Source organism: Canis lupus, chromosome 5 (assembly GCF_011100685.1).
Source record: "Canis lupus familiaris isolate Mischka breed German Shepherd chromosome 5, alternate assembly UU_Cfam_GSD_1.0, whole genome shotgun sequence".
Taxonomy (NCBI): Eukaryota; Metazoa; Chordata; class Mammalia; order Carnivora; family Canidae; genus Canis; species Canis lupus.
Genome location: NC_049226.1, coordinates 8,292,022 through 8,318,854, shown reverse-complemented (window position 1 = coordinate 8,318,854; position 26,833 = coordinate 8,292,022). Strand labels below are relative to the sequence as shown.

General features: G+C 38.0%; 1 protein-coding gene across 4 annotated transcripts in view; it reads left to right on the top strand.

Annotated features, from left to right (window-relative positions):
• FAM118B (family with sequence similarity 118 member B) overlaps window positions 1–26,833 on the top strand; it is a 47,073-nt gene that overhangs the window by 14,656 nt on the left and 5,584 nt on the right. For 2 of the 4 annotated variants that reach the window (XM_038535699.1, XM_038535700.1), the window contains exons 2-6: window positions 7,239–7,331; window positions 12,088–12,340; window positions 20,810–21,037; window positions 23,780–23,908; window positions 25,514–25,799. In XM_038535699.1, the coding sequence (XP_038391627.1) occupies window positions 7,246–7,331; window positions 12,088–12,340; window positions 20,810–21,037; window positions 23,780–23,908; window positions 25,514–25,799 (982 nt within the window). In that variant the 5' untranslated portion in view covers window positions 7,239–7,245. Of the gene's footprint in view, window positions 1–6,992; window positions 7,046–7,238; window positions 7,332–12,087; window positions 12,341–20,809; window positions 21,038–23,779; window positions 23,909–25,513; window positions 25,800–26,833 lie in introns of those variants that run through there. The other 2 variants (XM_038535697.1, XM_038535698.1) reach the window with 2 other exon arrangements.

Genomic DNA, 26,833 nt, shown 5'->3' with positions numbered 1-26,833 from the left:
CTATGTCTCTGCCTCTCTCTGAATAAATAAATAAAATTAAAAAAAAATAAATGTAGTTTCTCTTGTGATTTTCTTAACATTTTATTTTCTTTCGCTTTTATTAAAAGAATATAGTACATAATATATATAACATAGAAGATATGTGTTAACTGTGTTACTAGTAAGGCTTATGGTCAATAGTAATTTGGGGGGGAGTCAAAAGTTATATGTGAATTTTTGACCTCATGGAGGGGGTTGGTGCCCCTAACTCCCATGTTGTTCAAGGGTCAACTGTACTTTCTTCTCTGAAAAAATTGCAGGGCTTTTCCTCTTCTTCCAGATAGGACTACATGTGAATCACCCCAAAATTTAGTAGTTTACCTTCTTTTTTTTTTTTTTTTACCTTCTTTTAAAGGAAATACTGTCACACCTTTAAGCCTCTAGTTCCATTCTTTTTTTTTTTTTTTTTTCTTTTTAAGATTTATTTATTAGAGAAAGAGCTCAAGCAAGAGAGTGGTTGGGAGGTGCAGAGGTAGAGAGAGAATCCCAGGAGGACTCTCCGTGGAGTGCAGAGCCCAGTGCAAGGCTCAATCCCATGACCCCAAGAACACTACTTGAGCTGAAATCAGGAGTCAGACATTTAACTGACTGAGCCATGCAGGCACCCCTCCATTGCCATTCTCTAAGTGGGAAGTTTAAGAACCTTACGTTTAGTAGACATTATAGCTGTTATAGGACAAGATTAAAAGAAATTGAATACACTCAAAGCAAGTTTGTTATGTCACTCATTGGGTATTCTGATAACTGAGTTTTTTGTGTTTTTTTCTTAAGATTTTATTTATTTATTAATGAAAGACAGAGAGAGGCAGAGACATAGGCAGAGGGAGAAGCAGGCTCCCTATAGGGAGCCTGATGCAGGACTCTGACCTGAGCCAAAGATAGATGCCACCCAGGTGTCCCTGATAACTGAGTTTTAAGCATAATGAAGAACCTAAGATGGTGTCTATTGCCTTATTTTTTTATCTGTTATATCTGTTTAAGATAACTATGTACCTGAACATGAACTTGAAAGTAATGGATAAATTGGACTTGAGTGATTTCTTTTTATCTTAATGTTGAAGAACATTTTTTTTTTCCTTTTAGTTAACTCTAAGAATAGTTGTAAAACAAATTTACTTTGTAATTTATATTCTGTCCTGGTTTTGCTGTTTAATGTTGGATTCCATGACCACAGTGTCTGGACCTCTGAGGTGTTTCACCTCAGATTGACGGTGAATTCACTTAATCACTGTTAACATTCAGGTACACTTAGGGTCTTTAATCATAACATTTGCCAAGCTTTATGCTGTCAAAATACAACTTTTTCAAAATTGTCAAACTCAGTACTGTTTGAGTCAGAAATCGTCAAGAAAGTGAAAAGGGGTGGAAACTAGGATATTCTTAATAACATTTTTATTTTTGTTATGGCAGAAAAGTCTGCCCTTCTTTAAGCCTTGTCAAATTTTAATTTATAGATTCTCCATAGTGATGAGATCTTTTGGGATTGCCCAAACTTGGATGAATCTGCATTTGTATGTAGCAGTATTGTGTGTACTCCTTTGGCATGAAAAGTAAGCCCTTGACAGTATTGCCATACATAACCCACACTGTCTTCCGAGGAGGGATTTAGTTTTCAAGGACTCCCTAGATCATAAAATCATGTCCTTGAAGATGTATTTAATCTCATTTTCAATGAATACCCTGTGTCATTTGGGATGAAATTGTATGATTATACTACTTGATACATGGAAGATATTAAAAGTGTCCCTCCAAAAAAGAAAAAAAAAAAGAAAAAAAAGTGTCCCTCCTTAGCAGCATGTGTCCTTGTTTTCAGGGTATACCTTTCTCAGAAGCTTCACAGGAGGGAAAGCAGGGACAAAGAAAGGAAGTTATCATTCTTTGCATGGTAACATCATCTTTAGTCACCAACTTCTAATTCAAATGAAATCATAATGTGGATGTATTGCTATTCCTTCTTTTTTTTTTTTTTTTAAGATTTTATTTATTTGATAGACTGAGACAGAGCCATAGACAGAGAAGCAGCCTTCCTTTGGAGCATGATATGGGACTCAATCCCAGGACTCTGGGATCACACTCTGAGCCGAAGGCAGACACTCAACCACCCAGGCATCCTGCTTTTCCTTCTTTTTTTTTTTTTTTTTTTTTTTTTTTTTCTGCTTTTCCTTCTTAAATCAGTTTTGTTCCTACACATTATGTGTTACTTTGGTTTTATAATTGGAAATAACTGCTATAAACAACATCTGAGCTCTTTAGCCCAAAATACTGATGTGGTTGATCTTAGGACTTGAATTAAAATACTTTCTAGAATCTGGGGTAAACTTCTCATTCTTTAAAGTCTTTCAGAAACCTACCTCTGATGAGGTCATTCGTATACTTCTTGTATATGCATCAGTGTTTGCTAATAAAATATCAAGAGTAGTATCAATGTGGCATTTTACCAGTGACTACGTTACAGCTGATTTTCAGGAAGTAAGTGTGATGCTGATGTTACCTGACAGAAGATAGAGGATGTCAGGCGCATAAAATTAAGATGTAGAAGAGCAACCTGAGTTAACCAAAGGTAGAGGAAATGCGTCAAGTCTTGGGTACACAGAGGAATCCAGCCCTAGCAACATGTAGATGTAATTCCTGTATATCGGTTTCATTTGTGTGTGTGTGTGTGTGTGTGTGTGTGTGTGTAGGAAGAAAATGGAAAATTTGATTTATACACTGATCAGAAAGGATGCAGTCTACATTATAGAACTGAATTCATCAACTATCTGAGTAAAACATTTGGTTTGTTAATTGTCAACAAGTTTGTCGAGTTTGCTTTAGTAGTATTTATGCTGGATATCTCTTCCTTTCTCTCTCCCCCATAGCTGCTGGAAACCAGATGTGTTGGAATTAGTCCAAAAGCCACAACTAGAGGGATTTTTGGTTTCTTCCAAGTCAGAGGATGACTCTCTTTTTTTTCTTTAAAAAATGAAGTTAACCCTTTGATGTGTTTATGCCAGAGAAATACGCCAGTCTTTATTCTAGTCACAGTCTCCCCCCCGACCCCATGTTGGGTACATTATGATACCATTTTGGATTTTTTTTTTAAGATTTTATTTTATTTATTTATTTATTTGTTTATTTATTTATTTAATTATTTATTTGGGGGAGAGAGAGCAAGAGTGAAAGAGAGCACAAGCAAGGGGGGGTGCAGAGGGAGACAGATGCAGACTCCCCGCTGAGGAGGGAGCACAATCCTGGGCTTGATCCCAGGACCTTGAGATCATGACCTGAGCCACAGGCAGATGCTTAACTGACTGAGCCACCCCATTATTTATTTATTTTTAATAGAATAGAGGAAAGCTTGCTGTAAATACAACTGATCTTTTAAGTCAAGAAAGGCCTCCTCAAGCTAGTCATTTGTAGATTTTTTATTTCCAAGCAAAAATGCCATCATCAGAACTTTTCTCCTTTTGATTTATTCCATCTACCCATATCCAAAACGTATTATCCTGAGTTCCTTGTGGCCTGCAGTTGTTTGAGCTGAACACCACATACTGGAAGCACAGGGTGACCTCACTCTTGATACTTGAGTGGGAAAAGGAATTCGATTTTGCTATCATTGCAGCACCAAGATGCCAGGAAAGCAAGAGCTACAGCGATTTGTTAATGTTTTCAGAGGCATAAGTTCTCTGGTTTATGTGGATTTAATTTCAGTCCTATAACCACCCCCTTCCCGCTTGTCCTTTTTTCGTGTTTCTTAATGGATTTTTCCCAGAATGCTTGCCTTGATTTTTTTCCCTTTCATTCACCAGATGGAAGCATTCTATTTCCTGCCAGGCTGACAAGTTTCAAAGTATAAGTGTCCTATCTTATATGCAGACTTGGGCCTTACAAAATTTAATGAGGCTGCTCTTACTTTTCTCAGAACTTACCAAATATCTGACTTTTATTGTGCTGAATTCTCTTGGTCTTGAGGGATTTTTTTTTTTTTTTTTTTGGTTACTTTAGCAGTAATTGTAGTAACAAAGATACTGCCACATAATTGTCTTTGTCTTCTTGTGGCAGAAAAGTTTTTCCTACCTCTGCTATTCCCACAGAGCAAGTCCCACGGAAATGAAAACCTTGAATAGTGATCACATGAAGAAATTAACGTGTGAACTAGTTGATGCTTGTTGGGAATTCTTTGTAAGATTTTCACAATCGGTGTGGAAATTTTTTATAAGTAACTGCATGTTGTTTAGGGTAAACACTAAAGTGGATTTTTTTTTTCTGAAACAGTACTCTAGAAGAAATAAGATACGGTTTATGCTTTGATGCCACCGGGGTGTATATATAAGATTGTAGCATATGAGGCATCCATTAGCCTGAAGGAAAGATGTTATCCTGTTACAAAACAGGATGTGTATATAATCAAATATAATGTGGTGATACTGAATTTCTTATTCAGTCCCTAAATAAGAGGACTCAAAACATTGCCGTAACAACTTGTTGAGAGTTGTTGGCCATATTTAATTCTCTCAAGTTATGTAGAATGAACAGACCTTCAGAATAGTTGACTCTGTAAAAAAAAAAAAAAAAAAAAGAAGAAGAAGAAGCTTATTAGTTAGTATTCAGGTGTAGACATTAAGAATTTACCATCTGTTAGAATCCAGCAAAAGTGGTCTGGCATATTTTCCAGGAGTGATAGGATCGGTCTAGGTAGATTAGTGGTTGGTAGGGGGTATAGAGCAAATAGCACTTGTCGCCAGAAAAAGCTGTTTTATTCAGTTTCTGAATTTAAGGTGAGTGCCATGATTACATCAGCAGAGTGCCTGGTCATATAGCAGCTGTTAAGCATTGCACAGAATTATTTCGAGTGCATCTGTCTGGAATGTGGGATCTTTTTTTGATAGTTTTGGCCTACAGATTAAAACAAACAGAAAGGTGAGATGCCAATACTTGGAGAACATTTTTAGGTTGTAATAAATAGAATGGTTCAGACTATGGTCTTGGGAGGCAGACTGCCTTGGTTTGAATTATGGCACCCAGCCTTTTGGTCCTTCAGTTTTCTCATCCCTAACGTAGGGTGTAATGGTATTTCACAAGGTTATAGGGATTACATGAGATAGTATTGTAAATCGGGTTTGGCATGTGGTAAACACTAAGAGTTTGTTAAAATTCTGGTTTAGTAGCTGAACCGAGCATTGAATTCTGAAGATGTCCATCTTCAAAACTTGGTGAACATTAAATTACTTTCCTTTATACTTAAAGATTAATCTTTCTTAATACGGAGTATTTTTTTCATGGGTGGGTGTAATTTGTTCAGATGATGGCTTTATAGAACCATATTTAAGGAAAGAACAGAAGCATGCATGATTTTTATTGCATATTTTTAAAAACTATTCCCAAGCTCAGGGCTTGTCCCATATATGGTAGAAGTCACCACTCTTCTACCACGCCAATCTAGAGCATAAACTAGACTTTAGGAAATGACTTCACATAGATTAAAACTTAATGGAAATATTTTAATATTTTAATGGATTAACTCTTAGCAAACTGGAATGGTGTTGACTGTAATAAATAATGTATAGACTTAAATGAAAGGAGGATGGCAGATGGTATGCCTATGTTAAATATCCTACATTTAACAGAATAACTGGGTTGCAGAAAAATTGTATTTCATTTGGGTGTTTCTTTTTTGCCTCATCATAAGAATTTCCTGAAGGTTCTTGAGATTCTGGCTCAGTAATTTGGGTTTAGAGCCCAAGAGTATATACTGTCTTTTAAGCTAATTAATAGACCTATCTTTAAGAACATGTATGTGTAACTGAAATCTCCATTGGTTATTAAGGCACAACTTACTGAGTTAAGTAATTCATGTGCCTTCTCTGAGCCCCAGCTTTCTCACCAACGGAATCAAAGATTTGACCAGGTAGATGGCCTACTTCCTAACTTTATGATTTTTTGAGATTCCTGTTTTCCTAATGATAATGATATCAAAGAATTCCATTATGTGTGGAGCAGTAATTGAGGTAAGGAACTGAACCTTTCTATTTACCAGAAAAATTATTTTCAGCAAACTTTAGAAGATGTTTACATAAAGAAAAAAAATGTCTAATAAAATTGTAAACCTGAATAATCAGTAGTGATTCAGTTATTTCTAAAGATTTATTTATTTAGAGAGAGGGGATGTGTGAGGCAAGGGGCAGAGGGAGAGAACCTCAAGCAGACTCCCTGCTGAGCATAGAGCTGGACTCAGGACTCAGTCCCATGACCCATGAGATCAAGACTCTGAGATCACAACCTGAGCTGAAAACAAGAGTCAGATGCTTAACCAACTGAGCCACCTAGGCAACCCCAGTTATTTTTAAACATTGATGATGAAAGGATAATAAAACACCACGACTCTGGTACTATGTATTGTCTTTTGTTGTATATGTGTGTATGTGTGTATACACACTATTCAAAATATTGCTATTTTTGAATTAATGATCCTTAGAGTTAGCAAGTTCGCTAAAATTTTGAGCAATTAAAACTTCTCATTGGGATTTTCATTCTAATCCATGTAATTCTCTTACTTTTGCTAGTTATCCCATCACCTGAACATAACTGGCCATTTTTCATGGATCTTTGCTTGATAATACCTTTCCCATTTATCACAGTGTCTCAGAGTCTACTCTGTTCAGCTAGGGACACATGACTCACTGCCTGTGAGGACACAGTTGTTCAGCAACAAGGAGTATCTAACAATCAGCAAATTAGTATTGATTGTTCTGTTCTTGACTAAGTGATTTCTTTAGCTGATAGTAAATGGTAATTGGGGGCTATTAGCACACTTATCCACGGATTGTTTTTATCCTCTAGGTCTTCCCAAGCCTGTATCAAGGGAGAATAGCAGGTGTCTCTTAGGCCTCACAAAGTGATAGCCAGTAATTGACATGAATTGACCTTGATTTTTGTTTTGTTTTGAGGAGAGGTGTTAGGGGGTAGGAAGAGCCTTCAGGAACAGAAACCGGATGACAGTATGGAGCACCAAAGTCATAATTTCAAGGTTAATGTCTTTGAGATGAATTTAATTCTTTAAGTTCGGCATGCTCATTAATTAATGAATCTCTGTTGAGCAGGGAATACCTCTAGAACACCTTTAGGGTATACACCTCGTGAAAACTGTTTAATGTGTGTGCTATTTTGAATGGTATATATTACAGATCTAATTGTGGTCTGTGGTGTTTAATCTATTTTAGAAACTGGATGGCTTCTACAGGGAGCCAGGCCTCTGATATAGACAAGATTCTTGGATTCTTCAGTGATGGCGCACCCCCCACCAAAAAGCCCAGGTAAACAAGGGAAGGGAATCCGAGAACATTTAGTAAATTACCATTAATGGTAGATGACAAAAAATAACAAACTTGCCCTACATCCCAGTTGTTTTTACAAATTAATATTGACCTTCATATAAAAATTGTTTTTATTTTGGATTTAATTTTTATTTTTATCAGGATCATAAATGTACATAATTTAAAAGTCAGTACTTCAAAGCTTATAATGCCTTGTCTCTCTCTGGAGATAATCACTTTCAACTTTTTTATCTGTTTCTTCTAATACCTGCATTCATATTTTAAATGCTGTGCATATACTGCTATTCTTTAGTTTTTTGGTTTTATCTATTTTCCAGTTAAGGAAGATTAGGATTAGGCTTGCTCTCCTGAAACCTCTCCCTACATACTGCCGCCACCACGTACACAGCAAATACTCTTCCCCCATGTGTTTTATATCCCAATTTTTGGTTGTCAGTTATTTAGTAGTTACATATATGACTGTATGAATTGTATTTATAGCAGAGCCTAACAGTGTCTTGATTATACTTTTTTGTCCATTTTTCCCTCCAAGTTATTAAAGATTATCTCTTTCCTTTTTTGTTGTTTTTTTGTTTTTTGTTTGCTTTGTTTTGTGTGTACCTGTCAGTTTCTTCACACTCTGGAACAGAAGAGTACCTCTCTTAGATATCTAACACCCATCAGTAATTTACTAGTTGACTTCTTTGATGGACTTTTCCTTCCGGAGTGTCCTCCCCTGGACTCCTGTTCTCCAGGCCTGCTACATTGCTGAGAGTTGCCGCTTTCCTTTCCCATGACCCCAAACATTCCTTGTACATGTCTCCTGTGTTGGATCCTCTCTTTCCTGGATGCTGTCTTGTCCTTTTTTGGTGTGGTCCTTCGTTTTGCTGAAAAACACTCTCAGTATGCTTCCTTAGTAAGGATTCACCAGAGAAGTGTTTTTGGAGACATTTGAAAATGTCCTTATATCTGTCCATTTATTTGATGATTTGGCTGAGTGTAGAATTGGGATAGGAAATCATTGTCCTTAGAGTTAGGAAATTATTGCTCATTCTCTGCTAGCAGCTAAGTGTTGCTGCCAGAATAGTGACTCTTCTGATTCCAAATCTTTTGTGTTATATGACCTTTGCTTTTCTCATTGGAAGCTCATAAGAATAGTTATTTTATTCTTAGCAACCTAAAAATCTCACAGTTGGTATACCTTCGTATGAGTCTAGATTATCAGTCTAGATATCAGCCACCCTTCCAGGCTGGCTACTGATAATTCACTTTGGAAAATTTTTTTCTTATTTGATAATTTCCTTTATACTTTTTCTATATTGTGCCTTTGTAGAACTCTTGGTATTCAGATGTTGGACCTTCTGCAGTAAGACTCTAGTTTTTTTTTTTTTTTGAGAGACAGAGTGTGTATGAGAGCACAAGGGGTTGGGGGGTGAGAGAGAGAGAGGGAGAGAGAGTGTTAAGCAGGCTCTATACCCAGCACATAGCCCAGTGCGGGGCTTGATCTGATGACCTTGAGATCATGACCTGATCCGAAATCAAAAGTCCAGTGCTTAACTGAGCCACCCAGGTGCCCCAAGACTCCAGTTTTCTTATATTTTTCTATTGCTTTTGTTTTTATCCTTCTACTTTGTCAAAGACTTTTTGTTTTCTTCCAATCTAACATTTTTTATTATGTTCTTAATTTCCAAGAAATCTTTCTGTTTGCCCATCCGTTTTTTTTATAGCATTCTGTTCATGTTTCACAGGTGCCTCTTTTTTAAAAATCTGTACGAGAGACCGTTTTCTTTTCCGTTTTGCTTTTCCGTATTGTCGCTTGTTTCCTGCAGGTTCCTTTCTATCTGCTAGTTTGTTTAAGTGTATCTCTCACATTGGAGGCTTTGTTCAAATGTAAGGTGACCTTTCTTTGCTCATATTTAAGAGACTAAAGAGACAAGTTGGAAAATCTGTATATGCATCAAGGACTTGGTCACTGATGGGCTTCACCGTGGGTGTCAAGTATGGGCCAGATTCTGTAGCTGAGGAATCCCCACCTATCAGAATTTGTGGGTCTTTTCTCTCATGCTGGCCATTTTCCCCAAAAGAAGATGATGAGGAGTAAGCTACAGGTATAAGGTTGACTGCCAAGATCTGAGAGTCTTCCTCTGGGAAAAGGAGGCAGGGGAGAGTCTTAATATTTTCACATACTTGGGATCCCTGGGTGGCGCAGTGGTTTAGTGCCTGCCTTTGGCCCAGGGTGCGATCCTAGAGACCCAGGATCAAATCCCACATCAGGCTCCCGGTGCATGGAGCCTGCTTCTCCCTCTACCTGTGTCTCTGCCTCTCTCTCTCTCTCACTGTGTGCCTATCATAAATAAATAAAAATTAAAAAAAAAATTAAAAAAAATATATTTTCACATACTGGCTTTCATTTACCTGCGTTTCCCAAGCTGTGCACAGTGTTCTCAAATACAGAACCCTGTGGTTCAACCTCTCTGGAAAGCAAGCCTCCAGTCTAGAGTTCTAACTGCTTCTTATACGGCCATGCAACAATTTTGTGTTTTGGCCCCACCTGCCCTTCCACCTTCAGATATATTAGAACATTCCCAAAGTTCTATAAAGGGAATCAGCTCTTACTCTACAACTCCTAAAATTCTGTTGACCTGTGCTGTCTGCTGTCATCCTTTCCTGTTCTGATTTTTATGAATTTATGCCTTCTAAAAAATTACTTAGTGGTTTTAGGAAGAATCAGAAGTGAAACACAACTGTTATTTTTTTCCTTTTTAACTGGAAATTTTAAATTAGGCACATTACATTACACCTTAAGCCTATAAAGGATGAGGCAAAAATGTCAAATAATACAGCACAGTCAAGTGAAAAGTAAAAACCATTATTCTCGGGGATCCCTGGGTGGCGCAGTGGTTTGGCGCCTGCCTTTGGCCCAGGGCGCAATCCTGGAGACCCGGGATCGAATCCCACATCGGGCTTCCGGTGCATGGAGCCTGCTTCTCCCTCTGTCTCTCTCTCTTTCTCTCTCTGTGACTATCATAAATAAATAAAAATTAAAAAAAAAAAAGATTTTATTTATAAAAAAAAAAAAAAACCATTATTCTCTTCAATCCCCAGAGTTAGCCACTATTTACAGTTCTTTTGAATCCTTTTAGAAATTTTCTGTGAGTATATATTTCTGTGTGTGTTTCAATATCTTGATTGCCTTGAACTGAAACTCTTTTTCATCATTTGCTTCTAATATCTATTATTAGTCTTTTCCAGTAGACTAAACTTTTGAGATAGGAACTTCATTTTATTCATAGAAACATCCTTAGTGCCTACCACAGTGTCTGGTACTTTTATAAGTTTTTCATATTTGTCAAATGACTGAAGGCAGGAGTTGGAAATAGGGAAGGCAGTTCTAAAGTTTGTTTCCCCAAAACAGGTTTTCCAAGGCTTAAAGTATGGCTTCTTATGTTATGCCAAAATCCAAATCCTTTTTCTCTGATTTTGACAAAAAAATGAGAAAGGCAGTATCTGAGAAAACACCTGCTATTAGCAAAAATTAAAGTGAGTAAACATATGTCAAGCAGATTTTAACATGTTTCCAGATTGAGGTGGGGGGCGGGGGGAGGATGAAGAACTGAAACACAGAACTTGTGCCAAGTTCTCCAAGACAGAGCTCTGTGCTTGTCATGGGAAGAAAGGACTATGTTCTGCTTCTGGTCATAGCTGTTGAATAGTTATTTCTTTGTTTATTTAGGTAATGTGAAACACTATGTTTTCAGAATTCTGTTTTTCTCCTTTTTCTTCTTCTTCTTTTTTTTTTTTTTTTTGCCTTAAAGGTATCTAGAACAAAAAGTGAAATATGTTCCTATATTTGATTGTCTCATTCTCAGTTTTAGTCATGTTCAATTTTATCTTATTAGTGTTTGCAAAATTTGGGCTTAGCTTTGGCTTTCTTTCATCTCTTGTTTTATATCTCTCAAAATAGGAACTTTTTTAAAGATTTTATTTATTTATTCAGGAGAGACACGGGGGTGGGGGTGGGGGGCAGAGACACAGACAGAGGGAGAAGCAGGCTCCATGCAGGGAGCCTGATGTGGGACTTGATCCTGGGTCTCCAGGATCACAGCCTGGGCTGAAGGTGGCGCTAAACCACTGAGCCACCCAGGCTGCCCTCAAAATAGGAACTTAATTTGTATGTATTTCTTTTCTCTCTGGAATCCATGTTTTTTGAAATTTAACATTGGTTTAAAATATAATTTAGTTAGTAGAACTCAGCTGGGCTGCAATTTAATTGGATCTTTTCCTACTATTAGTGGGTTTTCTTAGGTTGAGAGAACTTTGAGGGAGAAAATTGACTTTAAGATTGCCTTTAAGGATTCCTGATACAGGTTTTTCTGCAAGCTCTGGCACAATATTCTGGTCTTCTTTTTTATTTTTTTCTAAGATTTTTATTTATTTATCCATGGGAGACAGAGAGGCAGAGACATAGGCAGAGGGAGAAGCAGGCCCCCTGTGGGGAGCCCGATGTGGGACTTAATCCCAGGACCCCAGGCTCATACCCTGAGCCAAAGGCAGATGCTCAACCACTGAGCCACCCAACCATTCCAATATTCTGGTCATCTTGCTTAAGATACTCAGGAGAGGTCTCAGAAACTGGTACTTGTCCTCTTTGCAATGACGAAAATGGTAGCTGAAATCCATGATTTTCGACAGCCTTTCCATGTCCCTCTTATCTGTTGGATGTTCCTAATCCTCTTCATTTGGTTGACTTTATCAGGAAGCTGCTTCCAAGCTTAAAAACTAAGAAGCCCCGAGAACTTGTTCTGGTGATCGGAACAGGCATTAGTGCTGCGGTTGCACCTCAGGTTCCAGCCCTGAAATCCTGGAAGGGCTTAATTCAGGCCTTACTGGATGCTGCCATTGATTTTGATCTTCTAGAAGATGAGGAGAGCAGAAAGTTTCAGAAATGTCTCCATGAAGACAAGAACCTTGTCCATGTTGCCCATGACCTTATCCAGAAACTCTCACCTGTGAGTATCCTCCTGTGTATCCTGGCATTTGATATTTTCGGGGAAACCATGACACACATGCTGAATGTAGTAAGGTTGTTCATTTTGAGCTTATAGATTTTGGCGGGGTTGCTGGGAGAATCTTAAACAGGCTCCACACACATGGGGCTTGATCTCACGACCCCGAGATCCTGACCCAAACCGAAATCAAGAGTTGGCTTAACTAGTTGAGCCACCCAGGTACCCCTGTGGTTTACTGATTTGCATGCATAACATTTGGTTCTTCTGCAAAAGGTCTGCTTATGGACCCTGTTCAGGGTAATTATCTTGATCCATTTGTGTATATGTGTCTGTCTTTCTGTGTGAGATGATGGTGTTAATGGTGTTGTGGCCTTATATATACCAAAATGAGACCACTGTCCCATTATTTGTGTTTTTGAATTTACTTTTTCTATACTCATTACTATAAAAGTATTGTTCCTTGGCATTCATGTCTTTTTAGGGAACCCCAAAAAGATTGGAGGTAAATCTTATCATTTTTTAAATGAAGCAACACTTTATTTTTTGTTTCTAAAGATTTTATTTATTTATTCATGAGAGACACAGAGAGAGGGAGAGAGGCAGAGACATAGGCAGAGGGAGAAGCAGGCTCCATGCAGGGAGCCGGACATGGGACTCAATCCCAGGACTCCAGGATCACGCCCTGAGCTGAAGGCGGTGCTAAACCGCTGAGCCACCCGGGTGTCCCAACACTGGTTTTTTAATGTTCCTTTTAAAGATGATCACTCAAAATATTTATAAGGAATTTTGTCTTGTTTATCAAACTTAGTTGGATACCAATTCATGAATGATAAGGGCCTTCTTGCATTGTCTTCAGATTGCCTTCAAAAATCAGAGTTCAGGGGATCCCTGGGTGGCTCAGCGGTTTAGCGCCTGCCTTTGGCCCAGGGCGTGATCCTGGAGTTCCGAGATTGAGCCCCGCATCGGGCTCCCAGCCTGGAGCCTGCTTCTCCCTCTGCCTGTGTCTCTCTCTCTCTCTATGTCTATCATGAATAAATAAAATCTTTAAAAAAAAAAAAATCAGAGTTCATTTAAGATATATTTAAAAATAATACAGTAGCCAGAGCATATTCTAAATCTTAATAAATTGTATATTTTTTGGAAAAAATATAACTTATTATAAAGTAATTACAGTTGGTTCCCACTCCCTCCTTCTAGGCCCTAGGACCTATAGGGAAAAAGTGTCATTAAGAATTAGCCTAAAAGAGAGCCACTTAAAAGTAATTTCCTCTTGGTTCATGATTCATTTCAGAAACTTAGTACCTTTTACTTCCTCTTTTCATTTCTTTGTCCTTAGTTGTGATAAATTGTTACTAATGTAGAATATTGTAAATAATTAGTAGGGTTTTCTTTTTTTTAAGATTTTATTTATTCCTGAGAGAGACAAAGAGAGTGGCAGAGACACAGGCAGAGGGAGAGGCAGACTCCGCACAGCGAGCCCGATGCAAGAATCAATACTGGGACCCCAGGATCATGCCCTGAGCCAAAGGCAGATGCTCAACCACTGAGCCACCAAGGTGTCCCTAATTAGTAGACTTTAAAGAGGTCATGGGACCTCTGTCTCATACCGTATACAAAAATTAACTCAAAATGGTTTAAAGACCTAAATATAAGAGCTGAAACTATAAAACTTGTGGAAGAAAATAGATTTCAGTCTTCATGACTTTGGATCTGGCAGCAGTTTTTAAAAATATGACACCAAAAGCACAACTAGCAAAAGAAACAATAGATCTACTTCACTTTACCAAACGTAAAAGCTGTTAGGTTCAAAGTACACTATAAGGAAAGTGAAAAGACAGTTCCCCCCAAACAGGAGAAAATACTAGCAATTCATATACCTTCTAAGGGTGTAGTATCCAGAAACCATAAAGAACTATTATAAATTAATAATAAAAAGACAGTTCAGTTTTTAAATAGCAAAGGATTTGAATAGACATTGTTCCAAGTAAAGTGGCTAATGAACACATGAAAAGATGCTTCACTTCAGTAGTCACTAGAAAAATGTAAATCAAAACCACCAACTTCACATGCACTTAAATGGCTCGAGTCAAGAAAGTCAGATAGTTCAGTGTTGACAAGGATGTGGAGAAATTAAAACCCTCATACACTCCTAGGATTGTGAAATGGTGCAGACAATGCAGAGCAGGCTGGCAGTTCCTCAATTAAATATAGAGTTACCATCTTACCCAGGAGTTCCATTTCTAGATGTGCCCTAGAGAAATGAAAACATATGTCCACACAGAAACTTACAAACAAATATTGATAGCAGTATTCATAATAGGCATAAGGTGGAAATAAACCAGATGTCCATCAACTATCAAGTGGATAAACAAAACATGGCATATTCATACAATGGAATACTACTTGCCAGTAAAAGGGAATTCAATGCTGATAACGTGCTGTGATATGAAAGACCCTTAGTATAATGGAAGCCAGTCACAAAAGACCACATACTAGATGATTCCATTCATACACAATGTCCAGAAGAGGGAAATCTGTTAGAGACAAAGTACATTAGTAGTTGCCGAGGACTGGAGCACGGATGGAGGGCAGGGTGATATTTAAAGAGTAGGTGGCTTCTTTTTGATATGATGAAATGTTCTAAAATTGACTGTGGTGACAGTTGCAGTATCTGAATCTATAAATAATCATTGAATTTACACTTCAAATAGGTGAATTGTATGTTATGAGAATTATATCTCAGTAGAGCTATTTAAAATAAAAGGATGAAAAACATTTTAATCTAAACCCTAATCAGAAAGTGAAAGTGGCTATATGAATAAATGATGCACTTGAGAACAAAGAGGAAAGAAAACCTTATATGTCTTAAAAAAACACAAAATTGTTGTCACATAATATATCCTCAGAAATATAATAATATATATTATGTAATAATTTCCTCAGAAAGTTAAAAATAGAACTATGCTAAAACCCAGCAATTGCAATACTAGGTATTATCTAAAGGATACAAAAATAGTGATTCAGAGGGGCACATGCACCCCAGTGTTTATAGCAGTAATGTCCAAAATAGCCAAACTACAGAAAGAGCCCAGATGTCCATCGACAGATAAATAGATATATAAATATGTCTTCTTTATCCATTCCATTATATATGTATATATATATATCCATTCCATTACATATGGAATATTAGCCATCAAAACAAATGAAATCTTGCCTTTTGCAACGATGTGAATAGAACTAGAAGGTATTATGCTTTTTATTCATTTGAAAGAGAAAGTGTGCATGCATGCGAGAGAGCACAAGCCAGGGGGGAGGGTCCAAGGGAGAGGAAGGAGCAGACTCCCTAGTGAGCAGAGAAGCCCGATGCAGGGCTTGATCCCAGGACCCCAGGATTATGACCTGAGCCAAAGGGAGCTATGTAACTAACTGAGCCATCCAGGTGCCCCGGAACTTAGAGGGTATTATGCTAAGTGAAGTAAGTCAGAGAGAGACAAATACCATATGATCTCACTCATAGGTAGAATTTAAGAAACAAAACAATCATAGGAGAAGTGAAGGAGGAGTAAAATAAGATAAAAACAGAGAGGGAGGTAAACCCTAAGAGACTCTTAACTAGAGGAAACAAATTGAGGGTTGCTGGAAGGGAGGTGGGTGAAGGGATGAGGTAACTGGGTGATGAGCATTAAGGAGGGCATATGATGTAATGAGCACTGGGTGTTACATGTAACTGATGAATCACTAAGTTCTATCCTTGAAACTAATAAAACACTATATGTTAAGTAAATTGAATTTAAGTAAATTTTTTACTTCTGATTTTGCATGAAAGCTCAACTTTTGTCATTGGCAACCATGGCAGCAGTCCTCACTTGTTTTCCTCAAAATGGCAGGCTCCACTTCATTTATTTTTGCAAAAATGCCTGAGAATGCCCAAATCTGAATAACTATAGTTTGTCTATCATTTGTTCAAATAAAAATAGTGTTTGATGAAAAAAGGTGCATTGTTGAGCTTACAATTCAGTCACACAAGTATTTTGCCTGGAGACAACCATCATATTTCAGTCTGTGGCAGAAGTGCTTTGTGCATATTTTAAAAGGACATATGCTCAAGGGTCAAGATTTACTTAAAGATTTTTAAAGATTTTTTATTTCAAAATTTTATTTTTTTATTTTTAAAGAGTTTATTTATTTATTCATGGGAGACACAGAGAGAGGCAGAGACATAGGCAGAGGGAGAACCAGGCTCCCTGCAGGGTGCCTGATGAGGGACTTGATCCCAGGACCCCAGCATCACGACCTAAGCTGAAGTTAGATGCCTAACCACTGAGCCACCCAGGCACCCAAGGGTCAAGATTTAACATATAATTTTTACTACTTCATTAAGGACATTCTTAAGTGAAACTGGACTTTTTTTTTCTTTCTGTATGTCTTTGGTGGTGAAGAATGCAGTGATTTTGGGCACAGCTTGGTTTCATTGTCTTGATTCACACCAGGTCACCAGCAGTTTTTACCCGCCATTGCTTTTGTACCATCAGTGCACATATCAGCACAGTTTATAAAACAAAAATTACCTTAACATTATTATGAAAACAATTTTACTTTGCAGATTCCTTAAAGAATCTTAGAGATCCACAAGGTCCACAGGCCACATTTTGTAAACGACTTTAATAGAGGATATGTAAGAAAAAAAAAATTACAGGCAAACCAAGGCTTTGAAATACACACACGTTTGGGAAAATTTGAACACTGAGTATTTGATATTAAGGAATTAATATGGGATACCTGGATGGCTCAGTCGGTTAAGCATCTGCCTTCTGCTCATTATATAATCCCAGAGCCTGCTTCCCCCTTCTTCCTTGGCTGGTCCCCCTGCTTGTGCACGCTCTCTCTGTCAAGTAAATAAAGAAAAGCTTTTTGAAATAAAAATAAAAGGAACGCCTGGGTGGCTCAGCGGTTTGGCGCCTGCCTTCGCCCCAGGGTGTGATCCTGGAGTCCCAGGGATGGAGTCCCACATCAGGCTCCCTGCATGGAGCCTGCTTCTCTCTCTGCCTGTGTCTCTGCCTCTCCCTCCTCTCTCTGTCTCTCGTGAATGAATAGGTAAAATCTTTAAAAAATAAACAAATAGGAATTAGTATTACTGCTTTTTTCTTTTAGGTGTAATAGGTAGTATCGCAGTTAACGTTTTATTTTATAAATTCTATTGAAGTAGGTGCAAGAAGTATGATGCACGGGAATTGCTTCAGAGAAAACCCGTTCAAGGGGAGAGGGTGGCAGGGGTGTGTTGGAGGGAAATTTAGGTTAAATAAGATTGGCCCTGTGTGATAATGACTGAAAATGGATGATGGGTATATACACGGTTTTATAGTCTTTTTACTTTTACATATGTTTAAAACTGTCCTTTTATTGTCATTTAAAGAATAAAACAGCAGTAATATGGCAGGGTTAATAGGCCTATCTACTGAGCCAGTTTCTTCTAGTAGGGGGATGACATTGTGCATTCAGTCCAGAGAACTTGGGGTCCAGAATCAGACTCTGCCATTTAAATGCACTACAACCTTGGGAAAATCACTTAAGTTCTCAGAATCTTTTTGCACCTGTAAAATTGGTCTAACACCACTTAACTCAGGTGAAGAAAAAGTGAGCTAATGTGTATAAAGTATTTGGCACATAGTGCACTATAAATGTGAATAACAATGGTGGGAAAGAGTCAGGATTTTGTTTTTACTGAATCTGGGGTCAGAAAGAAGAGAGTTAAGAGTAGAAGGAAATGAAAGTAGCATTGGATTCAGTTCACTGTTTTAAACGAATAAGAAAATGTCCGTAAAATTGTGTGGGAGTTTGGCATTTCCTTTTGACTATGGAACCTCCTTGTTTGTTTTCATTCCTTTGTCTTTGCTTAGGCTACTGGTGGGAAATTTAGTTCTAGCGTCACATATTTCAGGAGAGAGATGTTCGTTTTAAGCCTGAGGAAATCTGCACAGTTACAACTCTCTGTGTTAATATGCAAGATGTAATAACTCGAAGAAATAGAATAACTAGAATAAGTGACTTAAAACATTTATTCCCAGGCTTTTTAACCTTTTGTATTTCTTCCCTTAAAAGCAAGAAAATATTCCACACCCATGATTACCTGATTGTATACTCAGGTATTTTTATCTGTGTGTGTAATGATTAAACTGGTGCTGGGATATGGTGTTGTATAACTCTGTGTATGAATCAGAGTACAAAAGGAAGACATAAAACACAACAGGGAAGTTCTTAAAAATCACCATAGTTATTGTTTAACTTTAAGCTTAGTTTTGCTTTTTTTGAATAGTTATTATTTATGCACATTACAGAAATGAAGATGATGAAAAAAGGTTTACATACATTGCAACCTCTCACTCCCGCCATATCTTTGTCTACTTCCTCTGCCATACTCACCCTTCTCCCATAGATCACCACTCGTACTAGCTTTCTTTTTTTTTTAACCATTTCTTTGTATTTTTATTGATCATACTAGCTTTCTGAGTATCCTTTCAGTGTTCCTTTTTTGCAAAACAAGCAAATAGGACTAGATTTATTCTATCTCAATACCTCTTCCATCCCCCATGTCAAGAGGTAGCATTCTAAACATATTGTTCGGCACCTTGTTTCTTTTACTTAAGAGTATATCCTAGAGATCTTTCCATACCAGCCTCCTTTATGTTGGTTCTTGGCCATCTCAGTCTCCACATACAGATACATGGCTTGTTTCCAGTCTTTTACTACTACAGATAACAGAGCAGTGATAACCTTGTATATGTCATTTCATTTGTTTGTAGTGTTGTCTGTGCAATATAGTCCCAGAAATGGGATTGCAAGACTGTAGGGTAGATGAGTTATTTTGGTAGACATTAAAGGGGCATCATATTTTTGATGATTCATGTATGTGGTAAAATTCAGTAAGTATAGTTGTAAATTTTTCACTATTTCTGATCATTCATTTCGATTGAATGAACATTTGGTTGCCTATGGGCTGCTAATATGTCATGTAATTACTTAATGCCATTATATAATGAAAATGGACAAGTTAAACATGATGCACATTCTTAGCCACATAAATATGAGCTATGCCACCTAATTTAGCACTAGAAGAGAATCTTTGAGCCCATTGACAACAAGGTATAATGAGAAGCCTGTCTAGTTGTAGATGTTGCATGGAATAGTGATTGACAGACCAGATAAACTCCAAGCTATGTCACCACCAAACAGAGGTACTGTTTCACCTCTGTGTTCTAGTTTTCCAGTGTTTAAATATTTACCTTTTTTTTTTTTATAGGTATAATTTAAAGACTGGGTAGTTTTAGAAAATACTTGAAAAATTAGGAAAGGAATTTGGCAAATGGAAGTATATCTTATGAATCTGCTTATGCAGTTCCATGGAAACAGGACGTTCTCTGAGCATTGTGCCATTAAGATAGGGGGACATCTTTGAGGAAAAACAGGAGGAGCTCAGTATCCACATGTCTAGCAACTAAGTGTGGTGGTTACTTGGAGTTTGGGAAGTATTGGGAGCTTTATGAACTGATTCTTGCTCTGATACTACTTAATGGGGTGGTATTTGCAGGAACAAGATAGGGATCAGAAATTTTTTACAGCACATTACACAGTTAGGTTCCCACTTGAAAATCCTGTGTCCCTGGGGCCACTTTGTCTTCTAAGTTATAAAACCGTCTTCCTACCTGAGGTTTGTATTCTGTTTCCTCATTAGTCCTCGTGATATTTATGTACACTCAGAATGAAACTGGGAAAGCACTTACTCATAAACTATATGTAAAGAAGGAGGAAGTCTGTTTAGAGCTGATTAGTGTTTGGTATTTTTAAAAACAGATACAAAATGCAGATTTTGGATAACCTTTGTTATATGCAAGTATTTTTCCTAGCATACCTCTGAACAAACTCCTGATTTATGCTAGGGGGAAAAAACAGGGAGAAGGTAAGCTGTTTTTCCTAAATCTATCAACAACTATAAAATATACCCAGAATTAGAAAAAGAGACATTAAGCACATTTTAGAGCTAGCTGTCTTTTATTGGTTATTCCCTGGATGAGGAAAATTTAGCAGAAAATATTGTCTTTTTATCTGAGGCCTAATTAGAGGGTAATAGGTGCTGTGCTTTCCACCCCAGTTCTTTAGTCCTGGTAGTAACTCACATCTCCTGATCAAGGCCATTTTCTTCAATCGATAAACTTGCTTATTTGGAGATCTTATGCTTATTTGCATATGATGTAATAGTACTGATCACTTACTATGTGCTAGGCATTGTGCTAATAAGCACTTGGCCATGTTTCATCCTATTTTTCTTACTGTAACTCTCTGAAGTAGACAATATTTTATCCTTATTTTAAGTACAAGTATTCTTCAAAATTTTGCTATATTATTGTAATTAAAACAAAAGGCCTACCAAAACACATGGAATTAATTTTTCTCTCTCTAATCCCTCCCCAGCGAACTAGTAATGTTCGATCCACATTTTTCAAGGACTGTTTATATGAAGTATTTGATGACTTGGAGTCAAAGATGGAAGATTCTGGAAAACAGCTCCTTCAGTCAGTTCTCCACCTGATGGAAAATGGAGCCCTGGTATTAACTACAAATTTTGATAATCTCCTGGAACTGTACGCAGCAGATCAGGGAAAGCAACTTGAATCCCTTGACCTTACTGATGAGAAAAAGGTAAAAAGTAAAGGAATAATCTCTAGTGAGTTGTATCTTCATCAGAAAAACTGTTTTCTAGTTGGTATATTGTGCACTGCTGGTTTGTATGTTGAGGTAGGAAGGAAGATTCTTGTCCCTAGTTGGATTTTTAGTTTTGGTTTTTGAGATAAAATACAGTCAAATTCACAGCTCTTAAAAGTGTTCTGTGGGTTTTGACAATTTCATGCAATTTCAGAGCAAGGTTACAGGAAGTCATTTGAGCCATAAGATCTCCTTAAGATTTGCTAATATCAGATAAGTATAATACTGATTTAGGGTTCTTTCTTACGATATATTCTTCATGGCCTCTATTGGAAATGTATGAAAACTATTATCTCTGAAGAGCAACTTTCAAGCCAAGTGATAGCTGGGTTGAAGTTAATTAATGTTCAGTAGAAACCTCAAGAGAGTTTTGTGATTTTTAATATAGCCTATGCTATACGTAAGCCATTTACCATAATATTGAATTATAGCTGTTGATCTTTGTCAACTAACAACATAAGGCTTTTTTATTAAAATGGTCATTTGAGTTTGTAATTTGAACTTTAGCACCAATAGGGGATTCTTATAGATATACTAACTTGTATTTAATTGATGAAATACAGTGAAAGCCATGAAAGGGAAAATATTTTCATTGCCATAAAAAGATGTCAGAGACAATGTTTGAAGAAGAAAAAAACAGGTTGTAAAATGCCTAAGTCTTGTTTGTCCTGCTTTGCATTTGCAATTTTCCTTCTCCACTTTGTTTTCCAAGAAGCCTGCCTTTGTGTTCAACTTAGAGCCCAGATAAATAGAGTTTGGATAGAAAACTGATTTACCCACTGGCATTTATTGTCACAGTGCTGCCTCTGCCAGAGTAGTAGCTACAATACTGTTCTTGTGATTTTGCTGACCTTGAAATCAAATTTTAAAAAGAAATCAAATTTAAAGAAATGGTGCCGTGAAGACCTGTTATCTCTGGTTGGCATGTTTTCTACTTACTAATAAGCCCATGCTTTGTATGGTAAGTTCCTTCTTCACATGTAAGTCTCAAGTATCACTTCTAAGAGGGCCTCTCTGACCTGCCCTTATATTTTTTGAAGGGACCTGTCCTTATTTTTTTTGCCCATTTGTTTCATGGCACTTACTGTAACTTTCAGTTTTTATCTTGGTTTGTTTTCTCGCTGTTTATTTCATGGAAATAGCTACTCAATTTTCACAGATACCATGTCAGCCCTTCTTACCCTAACATCTAATATAGTACTTGCCATGTAGCAGGTGTTCAGTAAATACTTTTCTGAATCCATAGATGATTGAATGAAATTCAGAAATTAATGGCAAGATACAACTTCTGTGATGTTTCTGATATAATCTCCTAAGATTATGAGCAGCAATAGAAGCATAAAGACCTTTTCAAAGTTAAGGGTATTTCTCAGACTCGCTCCTTTCTTTTGCATTTTTTTTTTTTTTTTAAGATTTTATTTACTTCTTTAAAAGCGCACAAGCAGGGGGAGCAGGAGGGAGAAGCAGGCTCCCTGCTGAACAAGGAGCCCCATGCAGGGCTCCATTCCAGGACCCTGGGATCATGACCTGAGCCAAAGACAGATGCTTAATCCACTGAGCCAACCAGGGTCCCTCTTTAGCATTTTCATCCTGGAACCCCAAGATTTGCTTTGTAGTTTTAGTCCACAAGAGGGCGGTATTGAGATCTCGTAGATAGAGCCATTGACAGATGGTTAGAATGGGGCCTAGTAACATTCAGCATCTCTGTGCCTCCTCACTATTTTTCCTAACCCATACCTCATTTCCTTAGAATGTCATGAGAATGAAATTATGGTTTCTCAATTCCTTGAGAAAATGGAATGGTGGCATCCAGGTGGCCGTATTTCCCTCATTGTCATCTAAATGATTGTTCTTCGTTGGTAGCCTTTTAGGTAACTCAGGGAACTGAAGTGATTCTTCTGTTGCTTACCAGCTGCATAAACAACCGCCCCAAAACTTTGGGGCTTCAAACATTTTATTTGCACGTGATAATGTGAATGAGCAATTTGAGCTAAGCTTAGAAGTGAGGTTGGGGGTTCTGCTGGTTTTGTTCTTTACCCACCCACATGGCTGTCGTCATCTGGCGTCTAGACCAAGGCTCGGTGGTATCAGATGACCCTGCTTCCATGTCTGTTGGTGCAGGCAGTTGTCTAGGCCACGCACCTCTAGCAAGCTAGCCAAGGCTACTTACGTGGTGCCAGATTCCAAAAGCAACAAAAGAGAAATGAGGGTCATGGCAGCATTTTTTTTAGGCTGTTGATTGCATCCTGTTTGCTAATGCCCCATTGGCTGAAGCAAGCCAATGGCCAAGCCTGGAGTAAGTGTGGAAAGGGACTACCCAGGGCCTGGATATAGGGAGGCTTGATTCCTTGGGGATCGTTACTGAAACAGTCGTAGTCATGTGTAGCTGTCATGTTTGTCACCCATGGTAAGAGCCCTGGCATTTCCACAAATAATGACAAGTAATTTCTAGGTTTTTGATGGTTACTTTCAAAGAGAAATCACCAGACATGCTGCCATCAGTCCCAGCATCTGTGCCTGGAATGGAAACTGAGTCCACACTGGGTTTTGCATTCTTACCTTACAGAATCATAAAGAGTTATACCAGCGGCCTAGTCTGTCAAGCAGCCTCACGCTCGTGGGGAGCTTTAAGCAACCTCAGCCCTGCCAACTTGGTTGAGCTGTATTTGTCTTATACAGGTTCTAGAGTGGGCTCAGGAGAAGCGGAAGCTGAGTGTCTTACACATCCATGGGGTCTACACCAATCCTAGTGGCATTGTCCTCCATCCAGCAGGGTATCAGAATGTGCTCAGGAACACTGAAGTGATGGTGAGTGCTGCTGGTCTCCAGAAAGCCTTCCCAGGAAACCTCTGAATATATAGTTGGTCTTCACAGGATAACATTTTCCCCATGAGTTAAAATTGGACGTTGAAACATTGTTTCTGTGCTGCTTAGCTTGTGGTCCTGCATGCTAGCTTAGGAAATGTAGAACATTTCTTCAGGAGTCAAGCTGGAGGGTTTTACTTTGTTCTTGGTTGACCCTCTGTCCTTGGTATCATCCTTGCATTATTATCCTTCATTGTTTGGTTTATGATAGTATTAAACCCCTCTGCCAGTAACAACATATGCACCTTTCTACTGACCAGTCACTCGTAGAACATACATTCTAAAGACCCTGTATATGAATGGTAATGGGCTTATATTGAATTATCACACTTGTGGCTCAGTGCAAAAATATTTTTTTAATTTTAGGCAGGATTAAAAAACCTTTGTGAAAAGTTTGTTGCTTTTTGTGGATGCAAGTTTTAGGCTTGTTCATACGTGTGTGTAGAGTGCTCTCTAGCACCAGAAGCACACTCTAGCGTTCCCCAGTATGTGGGGAAAATTCACTGGCCCCCAACTCTGAGAACAGTGTATACTGGCTGTTTTCAGGATGGGGTCACTTAGAATGATAGTATCTTTTCATAGTGCAGCAAAAGAAAGACGGGAAAATGTGATACTCTCTAAAGCATACAGAACATTTTTTCACCTATACTTTCCCTGACATGTGTTTTAATTGCATCTATCCTTGACATTAAGTGATTGATCCCTTAAGCAGAATAATTTTTTTTAAGGTTTTATTTATTTATTTATTAGAGACACAGAGAGAGAGAGAGAGAGAGGCAGAGACATAGGCAGAGGAAGGAGCAGGCTCCATGCAGGGAGCCCAATATGGGACTCGATCCCAGGACCCCGGGATCACGCCCTGGGCCGAAGGCAGGCATTCAACTGCTGAGCCACCCAGGCGTCCCCCTGCCTTTTTTTTTTTAAGATTTTATTTATTCATGAGAGAAACGGAGAGGCAGGCTTCTCACAGGGAGCCTGATCAGGCCCTGAGCCAACTCACTCAACCACTGAGCCACCCAGGCATCCCAAGCAGAATCATTTCTAATGTTTTTATGTATACGTATACGCATATATAGGTACAGATACACACATACATATTGATGTTGTAAGTGTGTAGACTTTTTTGGGGGGGGGGGCGGGCAAATCTGGTGATGGAATTGTCTTCTTTGGTGATCTGTGGTTCAGTGTGTAAATCAAAAAGGAAAAATATGATCCAGAAAATGGAAAGAGTAGAATATATTGAAAACTTCTCAATGCCTTCTGGTCTCTGGATCTGACAAACTGTAACCAGGCCTGCCCAGTGATAGCCTGAAGAGAGACTGGTAGAATGCAGGTAAAGATAAAATTTTAGACCAGTCATCAAGTTCTAGGAATAAAAAAATAGGATCAGACTCCTTCGTGGGATGAATATACCCTCTTAAATGGTGGTTAATTGGTCATCACAGTCTGTTAAATGTTGTAGTTAAGACCCTGCTGACTTTTCTGTTTCGGACATGCCTTATGTGTGTCTTCATGGAGTCATTAACATGTTATTTCTTTTCTTGCAAGAGAGAGATTCAGAAACTCTACGAAAACAAGTCGTTTCTTTTCCTGGGCTGCGGCTGGACTGTGGATGACACCACTTTCCAAGCCCTTTTTCTGGAGGCTGTGAAGCATAAATCTGACTTAGAACATTTCATGTTGGTTCGGAGAGGAGACGTGGATGAGTTCAAGAAGCTCCGAGAGAACATGCTGGACAAAGGAATTAAAGTTATCTCCTATGGAAATGAATATGCTGATCTCCCAGAATATTTCAAGCGCCTGACATGTGAGATCTCCACGCGGGGGAGATCAGGTAAGATGCATCTTGAGACTGAGTGCAGTAGCTCTTCAGCCCTTTATGTATTTGTGATGTGGAATATAATCCCAACCATATTATGAAGGGAGGTCATGGTCAGGCTTCCGGTTAGACTAAAATGCCATTTGAATAATAGGAAAGAGGACAGAAGCATATTCCAGCAGTTCAATATAGAAATAGGAAGAAGGAAAAAATATTCGGTCTCAATAATCAGTGAAATGCAATAAAAACTTAGATTTCAAAATCATAAAGAAGGATTACCCAGTTGTGGCTATAGCTGTGAGGAAATAAATATATTCATGTAGTGTTGATGGGAAGGTAAAGTTAGTACAGCTTTTCTGAAGCAGAAGTTTGAAATATGTTCAAAATTTGAAAATTTTCTTTTCAAAGAAAACTTTTGACCCAGAAATCCCACTTGCTACAATTTATCTTAGAAATTTCTCCTAAGGAGATAGACAAGTTGCACAATTATACTACACAATTGCATAGAGATACAGGTGTGAGAATATAATGGCAAAAAATATGGAAGCAACCTAAAGTATTCACGTTAATGGGGATTCTGTAAGTATATCAGCATTTATTTAATTGATGAAACCCAATAAAGCCTTAAGCTGCCCAAAAAGACATCAGAGACATAATATTGTGAGTAAAGAACATGAGGTTGTAAAATGCCACATAATCCATCCTACTTGTACAAAATTTTAGATGTATTCTGTTTTTGTTTGTGTGTGCACAGATAGACATTTCTCAAAAATATCTAGAATGACAAGTTAACTATGATTATCTTTCTGTGAAAGGATTTAAGGCATTTTTTTTTTTTTTTTTTTTAAGTAATTTGTTTCTGTGCTAGCATTTTTCTTTTAATAATTTTTTTTTAAGATTTATTTATTCATTCAGAGAGAGAGAGAGAGGCAGAGACACAGGCAGAGGGAGAAGCAGGCTCCATGCAGGAGGCCTGATGTGGGACTTGATCCCGGGTCTCCAGGATCACACCCCAGGCTGCAGGAGGCACTAAACCGCTGCGCCACCGG